The sequence below is a fragment of the Alosa sapidissima genome, chromosome 6 (assembly GCF_018492685.1).
Source record: "Alosa sapidissima isolate fAloSap1 chromosome 6, fAloSap1.pri, whole genome shotgun sequence".
Lineage (NCBI taxonomy): Eukaryota > Metazoa > Chordata > Actinopteri > Clupeiformes > Clupeidae > Alosa > Alosa sapidissima.
In genome coordinates, this window is record NC_055962.1 from 31478905 (window position 1) to 31497768 (window position 18864).

The 18864-nt window shown below is 43.1% G+C and overlaps 3 protein-coding genes across 6 annotated transcripts in view; 1 reads left to right on the plus strand and 2 right to left on the minus strand.

Moving 5' to 3' along the window:
• The window catches only part of LOC121711262 (bromo adjacent homology domain-containing 1 protein), a 29649-nt gene extending 29486 nt beyond the window's left edge, over nt 1-163 (minus strand). Inside the window, exon 1 of the mRNA XM_042094674.1 lies at nt 116-163. The gene's annotated coding sequence lies outside the window, so the exon portion shown is untranslated. The remainder of the gene's footprint in view (nt 1-115) is intronic.
• Nucleotides 117-1135, minus strand: LOC121711323 (neuropeptides B/W receptor type 1). The gene has a single exon (XM_042094832.1). It carries the CDS (start codon nt 1126-1128, stop codon nt 202-204), a length of 927 nt encoding a protein of 308 aa, XP_041950766.1. The 5' UTR covers nt 1129-1135; the 3' UTR covers nt 117-201.
• A 1548-nt stretch (nt 1136-2683) lies between these two features.
• LOC121711317 (T-box protein VegT-B-like) lies at nt 2684-16437 on the plus strand. 4 transcript variants are annotated; one of them, XM_042094818.1, is made up of 8 exons: nt 2684-3106; nt 4754-5605; nt 6012-6190; nt 6658-6703; nt 6797-6904; nt 12233-12467; nt 14982-15332; nt 15684-16437. In XM_042094818.1, the coding sequence occupies exons 2-4, from the start codon at nt 4806-4808 to the stop codon at nt 6687-6689; spliced, it is 1011 nt and encodes a 336-aa protein (XP_041950752.1). In that variant the 5' UTR covers nt 2684-3106; nt 4754-4805; the 3' UTR covers nt 6690-6703; nt 6797-6904; nt 12233-12467; nt 14982-15332; nt 15684-16437. The 4 variants fall into 4 exon arrangements, with proteins under 4 accessions (XP_041950752.1, XP_041950751.1, XP_041950753.1 ...); XM_042094817.1 differs by having other exon boundaries at nt 4773-5605; XM_042094819.1 differs by having other exon boundaries at nt 4773-5605; nt 6012-6155.
• The last annotated feature ends 2427 nt before the right edge of the window (nt 16438-18864 follow it).

An 18864-nucleotide genomic window follows, 5' to 3' on the forward strand; every position in this document is an offset into this window, starting at 1 on the left:
ATTATCTTACTGTATGTTTGATTGTAGAATCCTTTTGTGTGTACAAATTTCTGATAAAGATTAGGTCCTCATATACACTGATGATTATGATTAGGACTAAATATACTGGGCCTACCTTTGCCAAGTGAGGATAGAATAATAATCCCTGTTGCCTCTGCCGCAGACGTGGCCCTACACACAAGTGTAGTGTATACTGTATAGTCAGCCGTCACACCTCTTACAAGTCTTACAGGACAAGAGGTTAATTCCAACCCCATACACATATGGGCTGATGGTGGTGTAGGATGTGGTGATGAAGAACTCAAACTCAGAGAAGCCACTAAATGTGTAAGGGCTGAAAGCCAGGTGGAGCATCAGGTACAGGGTCCAGTCCACCTGGAACACCACCATGGCAACCAGGATGGCAACGGTGCTCTGCTGGAACTTTGAGGTTCTGAGTCGGAACTTGGGCTGTTGCTGCTGCTGTGACTGTATCTGCGTGGCAAGGCGAGCATGCACGGCCCTCTGTTGGGCTATAAGGACCCTGATGATGAGACAGCTGGTCCAGGTGATGATGAGCAGGGGCAGAAGGTTGCACAGCAGGATGAAAAGGTACTTGTACAAGGCGTTGAGCAGGGGACAGTTGTCCGGCGGGCACTGGAAGAAGTCAGGCGGGCAGCTGGAGTTGTAGGTCAGGTTGCCCAGATGCCCGTCGAGGTTTGTGACGTATGTGGGCACGGCGAGGAGAAACGCGAAGAGCAGACTCGCCCAGGCGAAGGCGTACGCCGCACGCGTGCTGTCCATGAGGATAGGCTTGTTGACCCGCTGCTCGGCGTCCCGGAGCTTCTGGTAGCGGTAGCTGCTAATGAGCACGGTGAACGTGATGCTGCCGATCTCCCCCAGGATGGTGAGAAACTTCAGTGTGCGGCACACCCAGCGGCTGATCTGTGACCGGAACAGGACCACAATGATGTCATAGATCTCCACGATCAAGAGCTCCTCGACGTTGGAGAACGCAAGCCCCAGCAAGAAGAGCTCAAATGTCTTCAGCCGAGGCAACTTCAGGAGGGCTTGGATCAGCATCACGTTGCCTACGAGTCCAGCAACAGAAACAATCCCTCTCAGGATCAGCAGGCCTACCAACGCCATCTATATCCAACACCTTTGCAAAGACTAGCCCGTGGTATCGTGGCCACAGTCAAACCGAGAAAGAGACTCATGGTGTGCTCTGGTTAATTTCAGACTCTTTCTGTCTTTCTGCCTCACTGGCCTGATGTCTTTGATGTCATAATGTACCTATAGAGACCTGAGCAGCGTTTTCAGGTGCTCACTGGTGGTTCATTACAGGTATGTGTGGTGGGAGCATTTTAATTGATGCCTATGAGCCCTGTCCTCCCCTTGAGTTAGATTAGAATTATGTTAGTACAGCCTGCATGGCTACCATTATTATGTCTTTACATAACAAACTGGTGATTGTTTGTTGATTATAGCTAACTCTGATTATTATTGACAGGTGTATTGACAGCCCTTTGTAACAATAGGCTGTCAATGTAACATTGTGATGTGGTCGAAAGTAGTTAATAAGATTGTTCTCTTATTTTAGCATTGTATGAATTGTATTTGTATTTTTGGTGTATTTGTGAATTTGGGTGCCGTGAAAGGTGCTTTTAAATTATATGTAGAGGACAGCCGGGACAATTGAAACGGGGGATAGATGAAACACTCTGGCTCTCTCAGAGTTAGGCCAACACCCTTAGGTCAAAACATTGAGCATTTCAACCTCCATATATCAGCTGAATATGTTCTTCATGTACAGTATATTCCTCAAGTAAATGCACAAATCTGTGTTAACACTATATTTTGTGGTGATGAGACATGGAAAAGAACGATGTAAATGTGTATGGATCTATCAGGGGGTTGAGTTTTGGCATGTTAACCTATGGAGACAGATGTGCTACAGGTTGTGAAGGGCACTTATTTGGACGTGTAATGGTTTAACTCACATATAAATATAATTAAATTGCATAATAGAAACATATGGAAACACTCAATGTTCTATCAATGAAAAGGGCAGAGGCATCTATGCATCCACAGGCAAAGACTGTTGTGAGATAAGCCCCAGTCAGTGTGGCCGTGTTACAATTTGATTTGAGTGTGTCCAGTTTTGCCTTTCTCTATAACACAACATTATAAATAGGCTTGCCAACTGCATAGTCTTAACAATAGGATAATATATTAAATATGTTAAATAATAAATAATACAAGTTATTTAATAATAACTTGAATAATAAATGAGTAATCTGCTCTCACCAATGGTCCTCTGCACCATTCATAAGCTTCTTTAAGAGACCCGTGAACTCTTACATTTGAAGCATAGTTAATTAAAAGTCCTTTAGGCTAAAGTATGAACAACCCGTTTTAACCTGTAGCCCTACACTAGGAGAACATTCATTAATGAAACATTAACCCCTCTGTGAAACGAAGAGAATCACTCCTGTATGCAGCCATCTATTTGATTTCTGAAAAGCTCAACCTTATAATGATAGGATACAATACAAGGGCATACTGTATTCTGGCACTGACCTTCAAATTTTATTTTGTGTGTATGTCAACAAGCCTCTTGTGTCAGGACCAACATAGCTTAGTGACCATAATGAAGTGATGGGCCTTCGGGTCACCTCTGGAGGGAGCCTGCGTAGTCCACAATTCCAAAAGCCGCCATGGGGCTGCTTCGTACGTCACTCTGAGCACGGATATGCGAACGTGCTTTTATTTGTTTGTGTGCGTGTGAGAGAGTGTCTGTAGTGAGAAGCAGCAGCATGGTCAAAGGGCCGTGAGAGTGTCAGCGAAAAGAAATATAGCACGGATTTGCGCTTCCGACAGCTCGATCCACAATAGATTTAGATGGATAAGATGACGCACGATTTGTGAGCGTCAGCTTTTGAGGAAGGAACTTTGCAGTGTGCAAATAACCCGTGATGAGATGAGATTCCATTGCTACCGCTGGAATCTCGCACCATTGATTGGCCTGTGCTGTGCAGTCTGTCTTTGAATATGGGCCTCCACCACCACTGAGCTAAAAGTGTTCTTTAAACTTGAGTTTAAAATTCACACAACAACTTACCAGGTAGGTAGGCTATAGGGCAGGTTTGGGTTTGGGCGATAAGCTGCATGATGTGGCCACTGGCCAAAGTGTTATATTTCCGAGGGGAACGCAGCTTCTTCGACTACATTAAGTTTGTAGCCCAATAGTTTACGCACTGTTAGGCACTCTAGCGATTTCTTGTCATGTTGGAGCCTTTGAGAACCTTTGCATTCCAGCACGCGCGCCGGCGACACGGGGGATATGACACCCGCAGTTTTGAAGAGACGCAATCGTCCCCCTCACTTTTGAGGGGGAAAAGCCACACGCTAAATAATACGTTTTAGAAATAAAACTTCTAATTAACAGCACTACTAACCACAGCCAACTAGACTGCACAATCTCACTTTCACTCTGCTAGTAGCCTAACAGTTGGATAACGGAAATGTTTGATCTGTTTGTCTAACAACCATCATAAACTAAACCAGGCTACTTGCTTCTGTAGACCGTCTCCTGGTCATCCCGACGTTATCTATTATGTTTTAATAACCAACTCAACTAGCCTACTACTTATCAACTCGTTTTCACAAGATGAGTAACTCTAACACCACATTTAAGTTCTAAAACATTCATTGCAGACATCATTTACAAGACACAATCAATTTACTTGAGTTACCTTGGTACATGAATTCCTCATAGACAGTAAAGGCATCTCTGTATCGGATACAGTGTATCCTATTAATAGCATTCAGGGGGGTCCTTAAGCAAATTGGAAATTTAGATACTTCTTACTTGTGCCTGTCACAGCTGTGATGAGTTCTTTGAAGCTTGGGTCACAACAAAGAAAATCCAAATTAAAAAATTAGCATAACAATTTTTTCAGAGGGCAAACAATGTAAGTTGACATATACACCCCCAGCCAATGTCCAATGCAATAGTCATCAAGTCCCCATATATGTCAGTTGGCATATTGCATGCATATATGGATATGCATATGTCAGATAGCATGACAGCATGGCTATAGCCTATTTTTGAATGGGGAAATTATTTATTTTTATATTTTAATAATTCATGGATTTAGATATTTTTAAAATGTTGATAAAATACTAATAGTTGATTATAAGGGCAAAGTAAGTTGCAAATCGTTGTAAATATCTCCAGCGCCCCGGCATTCCAGAGCCATGAGAGGCATTAGTTGATATCAACCCAACTTAAAGGCGCTTTAAGCGATGTTACGCGGTTTCTAAGCTAAAACATTTTTTGTCACATACAGCATACATCACCTCATCATCCGCTAGATGCATGTGCCCTGAATACACTGTAACAAAACATGGTCTCTGTGGACACCCCTGACTCCAAAAATGGCAACTAACCACAAAAACATAACATACTATTCCAGCCAATAACCAACGAGATGCACGTTTAGGAGAGTTAAATTGCACCTGTCTGACTGGAAATCAGACAGGTGTTTGATTGCCAGCAAATGGCAATGAGCATGAGTTGGTTGAGCTTCAGGGTAATTTCTTGCTACTGTAAATCTATAGCCTATACGCCTAATTTTTATAGTCTTTTATATCTTATATGCGTTACTCCTTCTGCAGTGTTGTAGGCTCTTTGTTGTATTTGTCTGTTATATAGCCAAAAATATAGGCAGCATATTGACCATAGAACCCTTTGTTTAAATGTCTGAAGCTCTCTGCTTCTGCCACAGACAACCGACTCAGTGGCATGACTGGCTTAGGTGATGAGCAAGAGGAGGACGTTCTTTCTCTCTCCTTCACCTGGCATTGTTACGCTGCAGATAACAACAGAGCACTCTGATGACCAAGCCTTTGCTCCTGCCACCAAAACTAAGATGGCCGACCAATGTGGCATGTGCACTTTCTGCCCCTCAGAACGCGACATGGACGGTAAAATCCACGTCTCCCTGGACAATGACTCCGTGTGGCAGGAGTTCCATAGCATTGGGACGGAGATGCTCCTGACGAGGGAGGGTTCCCGCATGATCCCCTTCTGCCGCTTCAGGCTGACCGGTCTGGCCCCCCACCGACACTACTTCCTCCTCATGGACTTTCAGCTCGTGAACAAGAGCAGGGCGCAGGGTGGACTGAGTGACACGCACAAGGTGGTCAGCCACATCTACACACATCCCTCGTCGCCTGCCACGGGCTTGAAGTGGATGCGAGTGCCGGTGACATTCAACATGGTGAAGCTGACCAGCGACCTGCTGAATGATCCCCGCATCGTGATGCTGAAGTCAGACCAGCGGTACGTCCCTCGGCTGCACGTGGTGCCCTTTGACCCCAGCAGGGGTCGAACGGTCGACCTTGATGACCCGGAGACGTGGATGTTCATGTTCCCGCAGACAGAGTTCTGTGCCGTCTCGTGCTACCAGAACCTCCAGCTCATCAACCTGAAGATCAAGCACAACCAGTTTGACCATGAAGAGATGCATTTAGGCACGTACATGCAATCACCACCAGGGGCCGCCCATGAGTCCAGTGCCTCTCCATCACCTGATTTCAACCATACCAAAAACAAGTGGTAAGGGGAGTCGCCACACTACACATAAGTACCACACCCAGGTGCTGAGGAGCCAATATGGCAGTGGTATTATGAATCCTAGATATGGATTACCTATATTTCACTAAGACATAAAACATAAGAAATGGTCAGCATACCAAGGTACAGAGGATTAGAACCAATTCTATGGAGAATAGCTTGTTAGTAAATGTGCAGGTGAGATTCAAGCCTTTAGGTTATAGTATAATTTAGTAGTCTAGTATGTCTAGTATAATTCGACAAAGAATCTGTTTTTGGTACAAAAATGTTTGAATTGCAATGACTAGCTCCTAAGCGCAAAATATCCTTCAGCTAATTTTGGGCTACTGACAGTGCCCCAACTATGAAAGTAGTGTTTCAGGTATGGTAACGCATGTCTCTCTGTTAGCTTCCTCAGGGCTAAGAAGCCATATCTCCCCACTGCTGCTCAGTTGGGGCTCGAGGCATCTCCAGTGCTCAAGAAGAAGATGGATTCAGAGCCGTCATCACCTGATGACTCCTCTGTAGTCACGGAAACACCATCTGGACCAGGGCAAGTGACTTGTAACATGGCTGTCTCCATTACCAGTAAGGGGATAACATAAAACGGTCTCTCACATTAATAACATATGTTTACCTGTGTAAACATATCACAGGCCTGGTTAAAATGAGTGTAAATACTTTTGAGTAGCTATAAGCGAGGTGAGAGGTAACAAAAGGGAAGATGGGAAACATACTGAACAACTGAAGAAGATAAAGTGGCACAGTAAACAAAAAACAAACGATCAAGTTGTTTAGTCCGCCAACATTCTGGGCATTCCTGTTGATGCCTTTTTTCCACACATGGAGCCCTACAACTTACACACACACACACACACACACACACACACACACACACACACACACAAATGAGGTTGTGCTTTTTGCTTCTATTTCCCTGGTACTAGGCCAGAGGCGTTCTCTGCAGGAATCTCACAATACACACTTGCCCAGGGAGAGGCAGCCGCTTCTGTCACCTTCTTTCGTCTCTATCTAATTACCCCCTTCTCTTGCAGGTCCAGGAGGCAACTGGGGTAACAGAACCTGAGGAAGCTACTGAAGGTAGCACAAACCCTGGTTCTCTTTGTAACTACTTGAACGCAGTGTATCAGATTGTATATATTGTTGTGTGTGTGTGTGTGTGTGTGTGTGTAGAAGGTCCAGAGGTCCAGCAGGAGAGTATTGTGCAGCTGCAGAAGGTGTTGCTGTTGGATCTGGGGTCTATCAAACACAGACAGGTCATCCATCCTGCTCTGCAACAGGGTGAGTCAACATCAGTTTTTTGTTTTTTTTTCTGTTCCCTCAGGTTGTGGAGAAATGAACAAAGACACACACACACACACAGAGACAGACTGACAGTCTCAATGCTTGGGAGTGGACGGCAGTATAAGAAGTCGTTGCACTGCCATGGTTGTGTGCAGCCACATCCTCAGCATTGCTCTCATGTTTGCACTTCACATCTGGTTCACGTCATTAAATTAGCAAAATTATTTTGCCAAGTAATTGAATTAGCTTCAGGTCTTGTATGGTGTACTTTACAAGGATACAAGGAAGTTTATTGTTACATGCATGTAGTTACTGGATGTAAGAAATGCAGTGAAATTATGTCTGGTGTCAGCCTATTTGTGCATTTATGAGGGGGGGGGGGGGGTAAAAAGTGCAGTAGAAGAGGGGTTTAGTAGATTAAGTGGCAAGGGCTGCATAAGAAAGGTGGGAGAGGATTGGGATTGGGGGGGGGGGGGGGGGCACCAACAAGGAGCACCCAAGAGCAACAGGGGCAAGGAAAAGCTCCCTTACTAAGGAAGAAACCTTGGGCAGATCCACGGCTCAAGGGGCTAACCCAACTGCCAGGGGTCTTGGTGTGTGTGTTGGGGGGATGACAAGGGAGATGGGATAGTGTGCTGTGTATGTGGGGAGAGGGCAGTGTGCAATATGTCATGAGACAATGTGCTGTGTATTGGGTGTGTGTGTGTGTGTAGTGTGTGTGTGGGTAGGTGGGGGCAGTGTGCTGTAAGTATGTAGAGGATGTGTGTTGGAGAAGATCCTGAAGACCATGTGCTGTGTATGTAGGGAGGGGGGGGGGGCAGTGTGCAGCAAGTATGTAGAGGAGGCTTACTGTAGCAAGCAGTGTGCTGTATGTATGTGAGGTGATGACAGTGATGATGTAAGTGTGTGTGTTTTTGTGTGTGTGATGGGGATGGGGGTGGGGGGTGGGGGGGCAGAAAGGCTAGGCAATCAAGGACATGGGTAGATCGATGGAGGACAAATCAAAATAAATAAAAAGTTCTATGGAGATGTGCAAAAGTTGGAGAAAGTCAGATATGTGTGTGTGTGTGTGGTTTTGACGTGTGATGAAATAAGAAAATAAATAAAAGGTCTGTAGCATAGGGAGAGGGATGTAAAAATGCTAAAAGTCATGTAGGTGTGTGTGTGTGGGGGGGGGGGGGGGGGGGGGGGCGGGGTCATGAGTGCTGAGGAGTGAATGAGTGCAAAGTCAGTATAGTGTGAGTTCAGGGTTGGGAAATGTTTGAGAGTGCTGAGGAGTGAATGTGTGCAAAGAGTTTAGAGCTGCCTGTTGCATCCAGGAATGAAATATCAACTCTTTATTTTGAGGGGCCATATTTGGGTCCACATGCCAATCGCACCCCACATCTCTCTTCTACTCACTTTCTGTCACTCACTTCACTGTCCTGTCAAATTTTAAAGACATAAAGTCCCCCTCAATATATATATATATATATATATATATATATATATATATATATATATATATATAAAACGTTATTTTGGACCAACAGAGCTTCGCCAACTTTTTATTTCATGATGAGTAAAACTGTTTGAAACAGACACAACACCAACACAACTGCAGTCAAATGTCATGAACGTTGTATTAGAGTGTGGTGTTCTCTTAAAGGGAAACTTGGCATGATTTCCCCCTCTGCTGGAGAAATTGTGCATTATGCTATTTCAAACTGTGGAAAAAGGTAAACGATAAAGCACATGGATTTGTGTAAATGTATCATAATATAATCATAATATCCCGCTCACTGCGATCCTCATCAGCTGGTCTGCTCAGATGAACCTCAGCACCATGGGAGAGAGAGCGTTCTCCCACACAGCCCCAAAGCTATGGAACTCACTTCCAAACAACATCAGGCAGTGTGAATCCACTGCCCAGTTTAAAAAGGAACTGAAAACGTATCTCTTCAGACTAGCCTATGGACTGTGATATGGCTAAATGGACTATATATATATTTTTCTCCTTTTTTGATATATATATATATATATATATATATATATATATATATATATATATATATATATATATATATTTTTTTTTTTTTTTTTTTTTTTTTCTCTCTCTCTTCTATTTGTTTTATCTGTAAAGCGACCTTGGGTGTCCTGAAAGGCGCTCTTTAAATAAAATGTATTATTATTTATAATAGCCAATCGAAATTTGATGCGAAGCCACCAAACAGGAAGAGAGGTCATATCTCAGCAACCCTTGCATGTATCAAAGCCAAACTGGGTGCATGGACTCAGGACCCAAACAGGGGAGCACTCAATAAATCTGATGACCTTTGACCTCTAGGGGGCGCTGTAATTAAGAAACATGCCTTTTGGCCTGTAGCTTCTGTTGTGTTTGGAATTAAAATGTACTAGTGGTGTCTGGTAATACTGTTGGAGGTCCTTAGGTCGACCCAAGCCAACTTGTGATGTCATCGTAATTGATTCGGCCGCCATATTGGATTTAATCAAAAACACGTACAAGTTTTCACAGGTCACAAATTTCAGTGGATCCTCACCAAAATTGGCATAGACCATCTTCAGACAATGCCTTATCATTGCTTTGCTTTCTGGAACAATTGACAGAAGCATTCGGCTGTAATCGCCAATCGAAATTTGCGGCGAAGCCGCCAAACAGGAAGCTCATATCTCAGCAACCCTGCCATGTATCATAACCAAACTTACTACATAGATTCATGCCCCCATTAGGAGGACGCTCAAAAAATGTGTTGACCTTTGACCTGTAGTGGGTGGTGCGATTAGCAGTATTGCATTTTGATCTGTAGTTGCTGATGTGCTGATGTGATCTTCTTTTATTTTTGGATGTGAAACTGATGACAACATGTTCCATCCAGTTCATTCTAATGCGTGCGTGGAAGGGCGGGGCAGGATGGGGTGGGATGGGCAGGGGTGATTAGGTGGGGTGTGGGGCTGGGGGAGGCAGTGGCAATACTCAGCTCTGTTTCAGCCCTACAAAATCAGTTATGTTTGATGTGACACTTGTTGAAAGTGTTGATCGCGAGTGTCTGCTGAGTTCTATCTTGTCGCCGTGGTTACTCCGGCCTATTCTGCTTGGCCCCCTCATTGCTGCTTGCAGCTATATTTCTGTTTGCTTTTGTTTATGTAAAGCACATTGAATGACCTCTGTGTATGAAATGCGCTTCAAATAAAGTTGACTTGTTTTGATTTTAAAAAATCCCACTTCTCAATTGCTCTCCATCCTTACTCCTGCAATTCCTTGTACGCCGCAAACCTTGCATGTTGTACAATTGGTTGCTCAATGATTCTTGAAACTCACATTTTTGCTAATGTGTGAGTGTGAGACAGCTCAGCTCGTCATTCCCTCCATCGGCCTCTATATGGGGGAATGGAGCTTGTTAGTTCCAATTCATATCAACATATCTTTGACCTGTCCTCATGTTGTTGGGGGTTTGGGGGTTGCACTCATACATTCTTGTTATACATTAGCTGTCTGCTTTAGAGGTGCAGAAGCAGGCGCCGGAGACAGAGGCATCGGACAAGCCAGCGCAGCAGAAGCAGGTGCCAAAGAAGAAGGCACAGAGGGCCCTGGAGAAGGAGGCACCAAAGGCTCTAGACAAGAAGCCTACCAGGTTGCTGCAGATTATCCCAGAATGCAATTGGGCCCTCGACCGCAACCTGGTCCTGCGCGCACTCATCAGATACGCCAAACTCGACCGGTTTCCACCGTCTTTCAAGCTGAGGAAGAAGAACCACTCTGGGTCTGAACAGCAGACCTCACAAGTCTGAAAAATCATTTTGGTTCTCATTTTCAGAGCACCTAAACACCTTGTGGGAATATACAAAGATTTTTTAAATAGGTTTTTCTTTATTCTCCATGATCCCTTCTTTTTGAAAACACCAATTTGACTTGTCTTATGCAAATCTTTCTTTTTTATTTTCCACCCTGAACATGGGCAAAATGCCCCATTGACATCAATATGTTTTATATAGAGTCACACACTGCCACCTGTGGTTGTATAGAGTAACCTGTGCTCTATACAAAAGTAGCTCTATACAAAACATTGATGTCAATGGTGCATTTTGCCCATGTTCAGGGTGGATAGTGAAAAAGAAAGATTTGCATAAGACAAGTCAAATTGGTGTTTTTAAAAAGAAAAGATCATGGAGAATAAAGAAAAAAATATTTAAAAAATCTTTGTATATTCCCACAAGGTGTTTAGGTGCTCTGAAAATGAGAACCAAAATGATTTTTTAGACTTGTAAGGTCTGCTGTTCAGACCCTAAAATGATTTATTTTCTGTTCATTGTTTTTTGTGATAGTGTTTCTACTTATCTCAGTAAGGAAAATAAATCAAGAGCCTATGTTGAGTACAAATATGTCTTCTGAAGGCTTAAACAGAGCCCAGCCAAAAACTCCAATAAAATTTGTATCAACTTTGAGGGACAGCTATGACCATGCAGGATTATCCAGACCAAACGTGACGATGTTGCTACATACTATTCCTATTTATGTACCAGCATGCAAAATTTGAGCCTCCTACATGGTTTAGTTCTTGCGCTGTGGGCTTCTGAACTTTGACAAAAAAAAGAGGCCGAACAAAATCGACACCCCCTCCCCCTGTAAAACTGGCTGTATCTTGGAAAGTATTGATCTTACATAAGAGTAATTTTACAGTGTGTCTCCTAGGTAACATAGGTACACCTGGTAATTTTGGACTCCTAGGTAACATAGGTACACCTGGTAATTTTTTCAGATTTTTTTGAGACCTAAGTGCGTGGGCCCTGGTTGAATTGACGTGGAATGACCCCATTGGCTTGTGAGCTCGAAAAATTAAACTTCTATCAGGCCAATCAAATCGTGTATAGAGTCGTTAGGCGGGCTTAACATAATGATTGATGGCAGAGTTGCAACGGTTTGGCTTGAATTCCCTGCTACTTGAAAACAAAGAAGATGGATGTTGCTGTTGGGCAACAGTGTGACACGAGTTAAGCTTGTTTTAAGATGGCAAAAGTTTGAACTAGCCAACTAGCTCCGCTGGTGGGAAAACGTATGGGACTCAGCGTTGTCCTATTGCGTGCAGAGGGAATTTGAAAGACAACCGATTATCCCGCCCCTCGGACTGAGCACTGCGAACGGTGAGTGCCCAGACCCTACATTTTAATGTGGGTCTGGCTCGTCAGGCTATGAATTCATTTCATTCTGTGAAAAAAAGCAGGTTGTAAGATGGACATAGACAGCAGCAGAAGATGGCTAAAGTGGTCAAGTGTTGGTCAGCGTTGTCAGAAGGTGGTGTTTTCTGAAAGCAATGTGTTGTGTTTCAGATGAATGGCAAACCCTGCCCAGAGGCCAGTCTGCTGGGTCGAATGGGGGCGCTGCATTCAGCCAATCGGCCTGCAGGACTGGTCACGGGCCGGATGGTGACCTTACCTCAGATGGAGGCTGAAGAGAGGCCCAGGGCGACGGTCAGAAGGACCTCCAAGGCTCTGAGCTCCTTGGCAGGGTCCTCCCAAACCCCAGACGCTTCCGTGGGGGAGACGGCAGTGTCTGGGCCACTGGGTGAGTGGGTCTCAGTGAAACATCCACCAGAAACATTGTAGGGGCAAACCACTGAGAGAAACATTCCAGCAAAGCTACTCGATCTACTAGAGTTGATCACGCACACACACTCACGTATGAAGACATTAGCTGTTGTGTAAAAATAGTTAAAAGTACATTGCTTAGAAAAAGATTGGCTCACAGTATAAAGTAGTGGGTGCCTTGTATAAATTACATTGTGTGTTTCTGTTTTGTTGCAGTTAGTCAAGTCAAGTCAAGTTTATTTATATAGCACATTCCATACACAGAGGTCATTCAATGTGCTTTACATAAACAAAACCAAACAATAATAACAAATAAAAGCATAGAAGGGCAATATAGTCAAAGAATAGTTAAAAGGTAAAGATCATAATAAAAAGAAAACATAAAACACAAGGTAAAATCATTTAAAAATAAAGAATAATTAGTAAGCAAAAACAAAGGCAAAAGTAGTAAAAAAAGTAATAAAAGACAAAGTAGAATAATTATCAAGGCAGATTCAGAATTTGTAACTCGGCACGGTTAGCAGAAAGCATCTGAGAACAGTTTGGTCTTAAGTCTAGATTTAAAACTGGCTACAGTTGGGGCCTTTTTAATGTCATCCGAAAGTTGGTTCCACAGCTGAGCCGCATAGCAGCTAAAAGCTGCTTCACCATGTTTAGTTCTAACTGTAGGTTTTACTAGCAGGTTTTTCACCTGGGACCTGAGAGGACGAGAAGGTGTGTACTGCTGAAGCATGTCTGACAAGTATTTAGGTCCTGCTCCATTTACTGATTTATAAACAAGCAATAGTGCTTTAAAGTCAATTCTGTGACTTACTGGAAGCCAGTGCAAGGACTTAAGAATTGGAGTAATGTGGTCAGTTCTTTTAGTTTTTGTTAGAGTCCTAGCTGCTGCATTTTGTATCACCTGAAGCTGTTTAATAGTCTTTTAGGAAGGCCTGTGAACAGTCCATTGCAGTAATCAACCCTGCTGGAGATAAATGCATGAATGAGTTTTTCTAAGTGATGTTTTGACATCAGCCCTCTGAGTTTGGCAATATTTTTGAGGTGGTAAAAAGCTGATTTAGTTATCGCTTTCATGTGGCTGTTGAAATTTAGATCACTGTCAATTAATACACCAAGATTTTTAACAGTATCCTTTGCCTTCAACCCTTTTGTGTCAAGGAGAGTGGCAACCCTAAGTCTTTCCTCATTTTTACCAAATATAATTACTTCAGTTTTTCTTTGTTCAGCTGAAGAAAATTTTGAGACATCCAGGTGCTGATTTGTTCTATACACTGACACATAGATTCAAGAGGACCATAGTCGTTTGGTGATAGAGCTAAGTACATTTGTGTGTCATCTGCATAGCTATGATATGAAATCAAATTATTTTGAATGATTTGTCCAAGTGGGAGCATATAGAGGTTGAATAATAGTGGCCCCAAGATCGATCCCTGGGGAACACCACAGGTCAAGGACGTTGGTGTTGAGGTACAGTTTCCGATGGCAACAAAGAAGCTCCTTTCTTGTAGGTATGATTTTAGCCAGCTGATAACTATGCCTGTAAATCCAACCCAGTGTTCTAGTCTGTGTAGTAAAATATTGTGATCAACAGTGTCAAATGCTGCACTAAGGTCCAGTAGCACTAGGACTGATGTTTTACCTGAATCTGTGTTGAGGCGTATGTCATTGGAAACTTTAATGAGAGCTGTTTCAGTGCTGTGATTTGCCCGAAAACCATACTGAAAGCAATCAAAATACCCATTTGATGTTAGGAAGGTGGTTAATTGATTAAAGACTACTTTTTCAATACTTTTGCCAATAAAAGGTAGATTGGATATGGGCCTGTAATTGTTTAGCATGGAGGCATCCAGGTTATTCCTCTTGAGAAGTGGCTTTACAACAGCTGTTTTCAGTGACTTAGGAAAAGTGCCAGACAGCAGTGATACATTTACAATTTGAAGGACATCCGCCGCTATGAGGTGAAAAACAGTTTTGAAGAAATTGGTAAGCAGAGTGTCTAAGACACATGTGGAAGAGCTGAGATTCTGTACCGTTTTTTCAAGTGTTTCGTAGTCTATCAAGCTGAACTCTGACATCAAGTTTAGTTTCCCTCTGTTTGTTGCTGGAAGTTCAGGTTGTTGAATTTGTAATTGAGCAGATATGTTGAGTCTGATTTTGTCAATTTTACCTTTAAAAAAAGATGAAAACTCATTGCATTTATTAGTTGAGAGAAGTTCAGGCGCTAATTGTGAGGGGGGATTTGTTAACTTATCAACAGTTGAAAATAGAATACGAGTGTTATTTGAACTTCTATTGATAATGTTAGAAAAGAAAGACTGTCTTGCTTTGCATATTTCAGAGTTATATGTGCGGAGCATCTCTTTATGGATTTCATAGTGGATCTGAAGTTTGTATTTACGCCATTTTCTTTCAGTCTTCCTACACTCTCTTTTTAGAAGTTTAACTGCTGGATTTTGCCTCCATGGTGCTTTCTGTTTGTCCTTAACAGTTGATGCTCTGAGCGGTCCTTAGCTTGTCCACATCCCTATTGGTTCTCCTGATAGAGCTGCTGCTCCTCCTGCCCCCGCGACCCTTGACCTCACCGTTCCGGCGACCCCTGCCCCGAAGGTTGTTCTGCTGCCAGTGAGCAAGGTCACTCAGAAGGACGCCCTCTACTGCCAACGCAATGGGCAGCTGTTCCAAGTGTTCCGAGTGCAGAATGTCACGTCCCGCAGCAATCAGAAAGACATGACGTACGTCCAACCCAACGGTCAGAAGGTCGTCCTGGTGCCCTTGACGACGCACCAGGCCAAGCTCATACCTGCCCCTGGGTCTGCACTCACCCCATCTCCTGTTCCAGGTATGGTTACTGGGGTTACCTTTAACAATCATCGCCATAGTTACTGTTGCCACAGACCCTTAAAGTGTTAACTTATGGGGTGCATTACCATTTATGTTTAAGTTTATTTTTTTTAAATGGTCAATGTACTGTTATTAACATCGTCAATTAAGTGAGCCATGTAAATATGCCAGATTTAAACATCTGCAGTCTATGGCATGTTAATGTTAGAAAAGAAAAAAGGGAAACAGAAATGATACATATTTGAGAAGCAAAAGCACTGACACAATAATGTTAGTATCCTGCTGTTTGAGTGTGTGTGTGTGTGTGTGTGTGTGTGTGTGTGTGTGTGTGTGTGTGTGTTTTGAACAGGCACTCAGAGTAGCCTCCCTATACCCGGTGGGGAAGTTGGAGGAGATGGTGCAGCTCATGCCCATGGAGTGTAATTGGCGCAGCTCATGCCCATGGAGTGCGATTGGCTCTCTGCAGACTATCCTGATGACCGCTCCGAGTCACTGACAAAGAATGCTGAGCATGCAAACAAGACACACAGTGGATCAAACCGCAAACAAGGCAGGCCAGCCAAGCAGACCAAAGTCCATAGCCACCTGCCCTAAGCCAAGAACGCCTCTGACTATCTGAGGCCACCGAACCCATGTCAGGGCTCCACCCCGAGCATCTTCAGCTGCAGCGCCACACACACACACACACACACACACACACAGAGGGAAGAGCAGGGCACAACGGAGATGAGAACACACACACACACACAGAGGGAAGAGCAGGTGACGGTGATGAGCACACACATACAGACAGACAGACGGAAGAGGAGACGACAGCAGAATCCCCCCCCCCCACACACACACACACACACACACACACACACACAAAGAGGGAAAAGGAGGGGGTGGAGATGAGTGGACGCACTACAGGTCACCATATTGGGGGCTTCCTTGTTACGGTTACCAGTACTGTACCTACTGACAAGTGTATATGTAAGTGCCTTCAGGGATGGTCATGATACAGGTCTTTTCTTTAGACTCCAGACTTATTGTAAATTAGTTGTAGATTGTATTGTAAACCAGAGACATTTTTATCACGCCTTCTGTTATCATAAAGGACATGAGTGTGCTCTGTTGAATAAAACTAACCTTGGAAAGAGTCAAGTCAAGTTTATTTCTATAGCGCATTTCATAGACAGAGGTCATTCAATGTGCTTTACATAAACAAAACCAAACAATAATAACAAATAAAAGCATAAAAGGGCAATATAGTCAAAGAATACTGTAGTTCAAAAGGTAAAGATCATAATAAAAAGAAAACATAAAAGACACAAGGTAAAATCATTTAAAAATAAAGAATAATTAGTAAGCAAAAAAAAAAGCAAAAGTAGTAAAAAAAGTAATAAAAGACGAGGTAGAATAATTATCAAGGCAGATTCAGAATTTGTAACTCCGCGCAGTTAGCAGAAAACATCTGAGAACAGTTTAGTCTTCAGTCTAAATTTAAAACTGGCTACAGTTGGGGCCTTTTTAATGTCATCCGAAAGTTCCAGAGCTGAGCCGCATAGCAGCTAAAGCTGCTTCACCATGTTTAGTTCTAACAGTAGGTTTTACTAACAGGTTTTTCACCTGGGACCTGAGAGGACGAGAAGGTGTGTACTGCTGAAGCATGTCTGATAGGTAATTAGGTCTTGCTCCATTTACTGGTTTATAAACAAACAATAGTGCTTTAAAGTCAATTCTGTGACTTACTGGAAGCCAGTGCAGGGACTTAAGAATTGGAGCAATGTGGTCAGTTATTTTAGTTTTTGTTAGAATCCTAGCTGCTGCATTTTGTATCACCTGAAGCTGTTTAATAGACTTTTTAAGAAGGCCTGTGAACAGTCCATTGCAGTAATCAACCCTGCTGGAGATAAATGCATGAATGAGTTGCTCTAAGCCATGTTTTGACATCAGCCCTCTAAGTTTGGCAATATTTTTGAGGTGGTAAAAAGCTGATTTAGTTATCGCTTTCATGTGGCTGTTGAAATTTAGATCACTGTCAATTAATACACCTAGATTTTTAACAGTATCCTTTGCCTTCAACACCTTTGTGTCAAGGAGAGTGGCAACCCTAAGTCTTTCCTCCTTTTTACCAAATATAATTACTTCATTTTTTTCTTTGTTCAGCTGAATAAAATGTTGAGACATCCAGGTGCTGCGTTGTCTGTTTGTTTAAGGTGCCTATTTGTTAAAGAAGCACTATGCAACAATTTTAGCAAAAATGACCTTAATTATGCAGGTTGAGAGTCGTTCTGATGGTTCTACAACACTTTCTGGGTAGTTTGGTGGGTGCTTCGTCTCCCCCTATCGCTTCTCCACGGAAAAACCGAATATGCAACTTTCTGGACCCGGTCCGGGTAAATCTGGATGTGACTCAGCGGAAGTATCCAATCGTGCCTCGAAAATGTAGTCAGATTGTAGTTTCGAAGAAGCAAAACGGATGCTGACTTGGCTTTGTTGCTGTTGAAATTGTAGTAGCCTACCCTTGGGTAAACTTCGCCTTTGTAATGTGGTTTGATAGTCTCTTGAACAATGTGTTTGCTCGACCGTTTTATTGTGAGCCCTGTATGTGTTTAGCTTGGTTTCTTGATGGCTAGCCCGTTAGCTAGTGGTGGTTTAGCGTAGCAGTCACTTGCTACCGAAGCTGCAGGGGGAGCTTTGTAGCAAAAATGCGAGCCCAAAGCGCTCCACACAAAACATTGACACATAAGACAAAAGATGCCTGACGGAGCAGCATAGTCGACACCATACCTGTGACGCCAAGGGCCCGTCCACACGGAGACGCTTTTTGGGTTAAACGCAGAGGGTTTGCTTCGTCTTGGCTGAGCGTCCAAACGAATCCTGTAAACGCACTGCACGAAACCGCACTTTTTTTCTTTTTTTTTTTATCCGTAGGATAAATATCACAACTGGTGCTGCGCCGCGCCGATAGCTTGACTTGGTGGACTGAACACTGTTTTTCCCGGTGTTTTTTTATGCATTCTAGCTACTGTCAGTGACGCAAGAGAACTTAAGTTATTAGGGAAGTGTGGTGGAAGTTTACATTAATTTGTGCGTAGTGCCGGTGTCATTTATTTTACATGTCTTCCAACATAAATAAATGCAATTATAGTGAAGTCAGATATGAGCATACAAAGAACTCATGTTAAGCCTATAGATGCGCACTAAATGCGAATGCGCAATTTGATGCAAGCAAAAGTATCGACTGTTACTAACAAAGGTATTACAGTATAGCAATATTATAAATGTGGCGACGGAATAGCCTAGAACTTGGGTACGCCTAGCCTTTGCACTTGCGGAGATAACCAAAACTAATGTGAATCGCGGACTATCCTACAACCAAAGAAAGTAAAGGAGATTATTTTTACCTGCGTTAGCCAAATAAAGGACGGGACTGCACCCTTCACAAACCGTAAAAATTAAGTTAATTAGTTTTACAGTTGACTACAGTTGACAGTTCACTATAAATCCACACAAACAATTCTGGTTTCCTTTCACTAGCCAGTTTT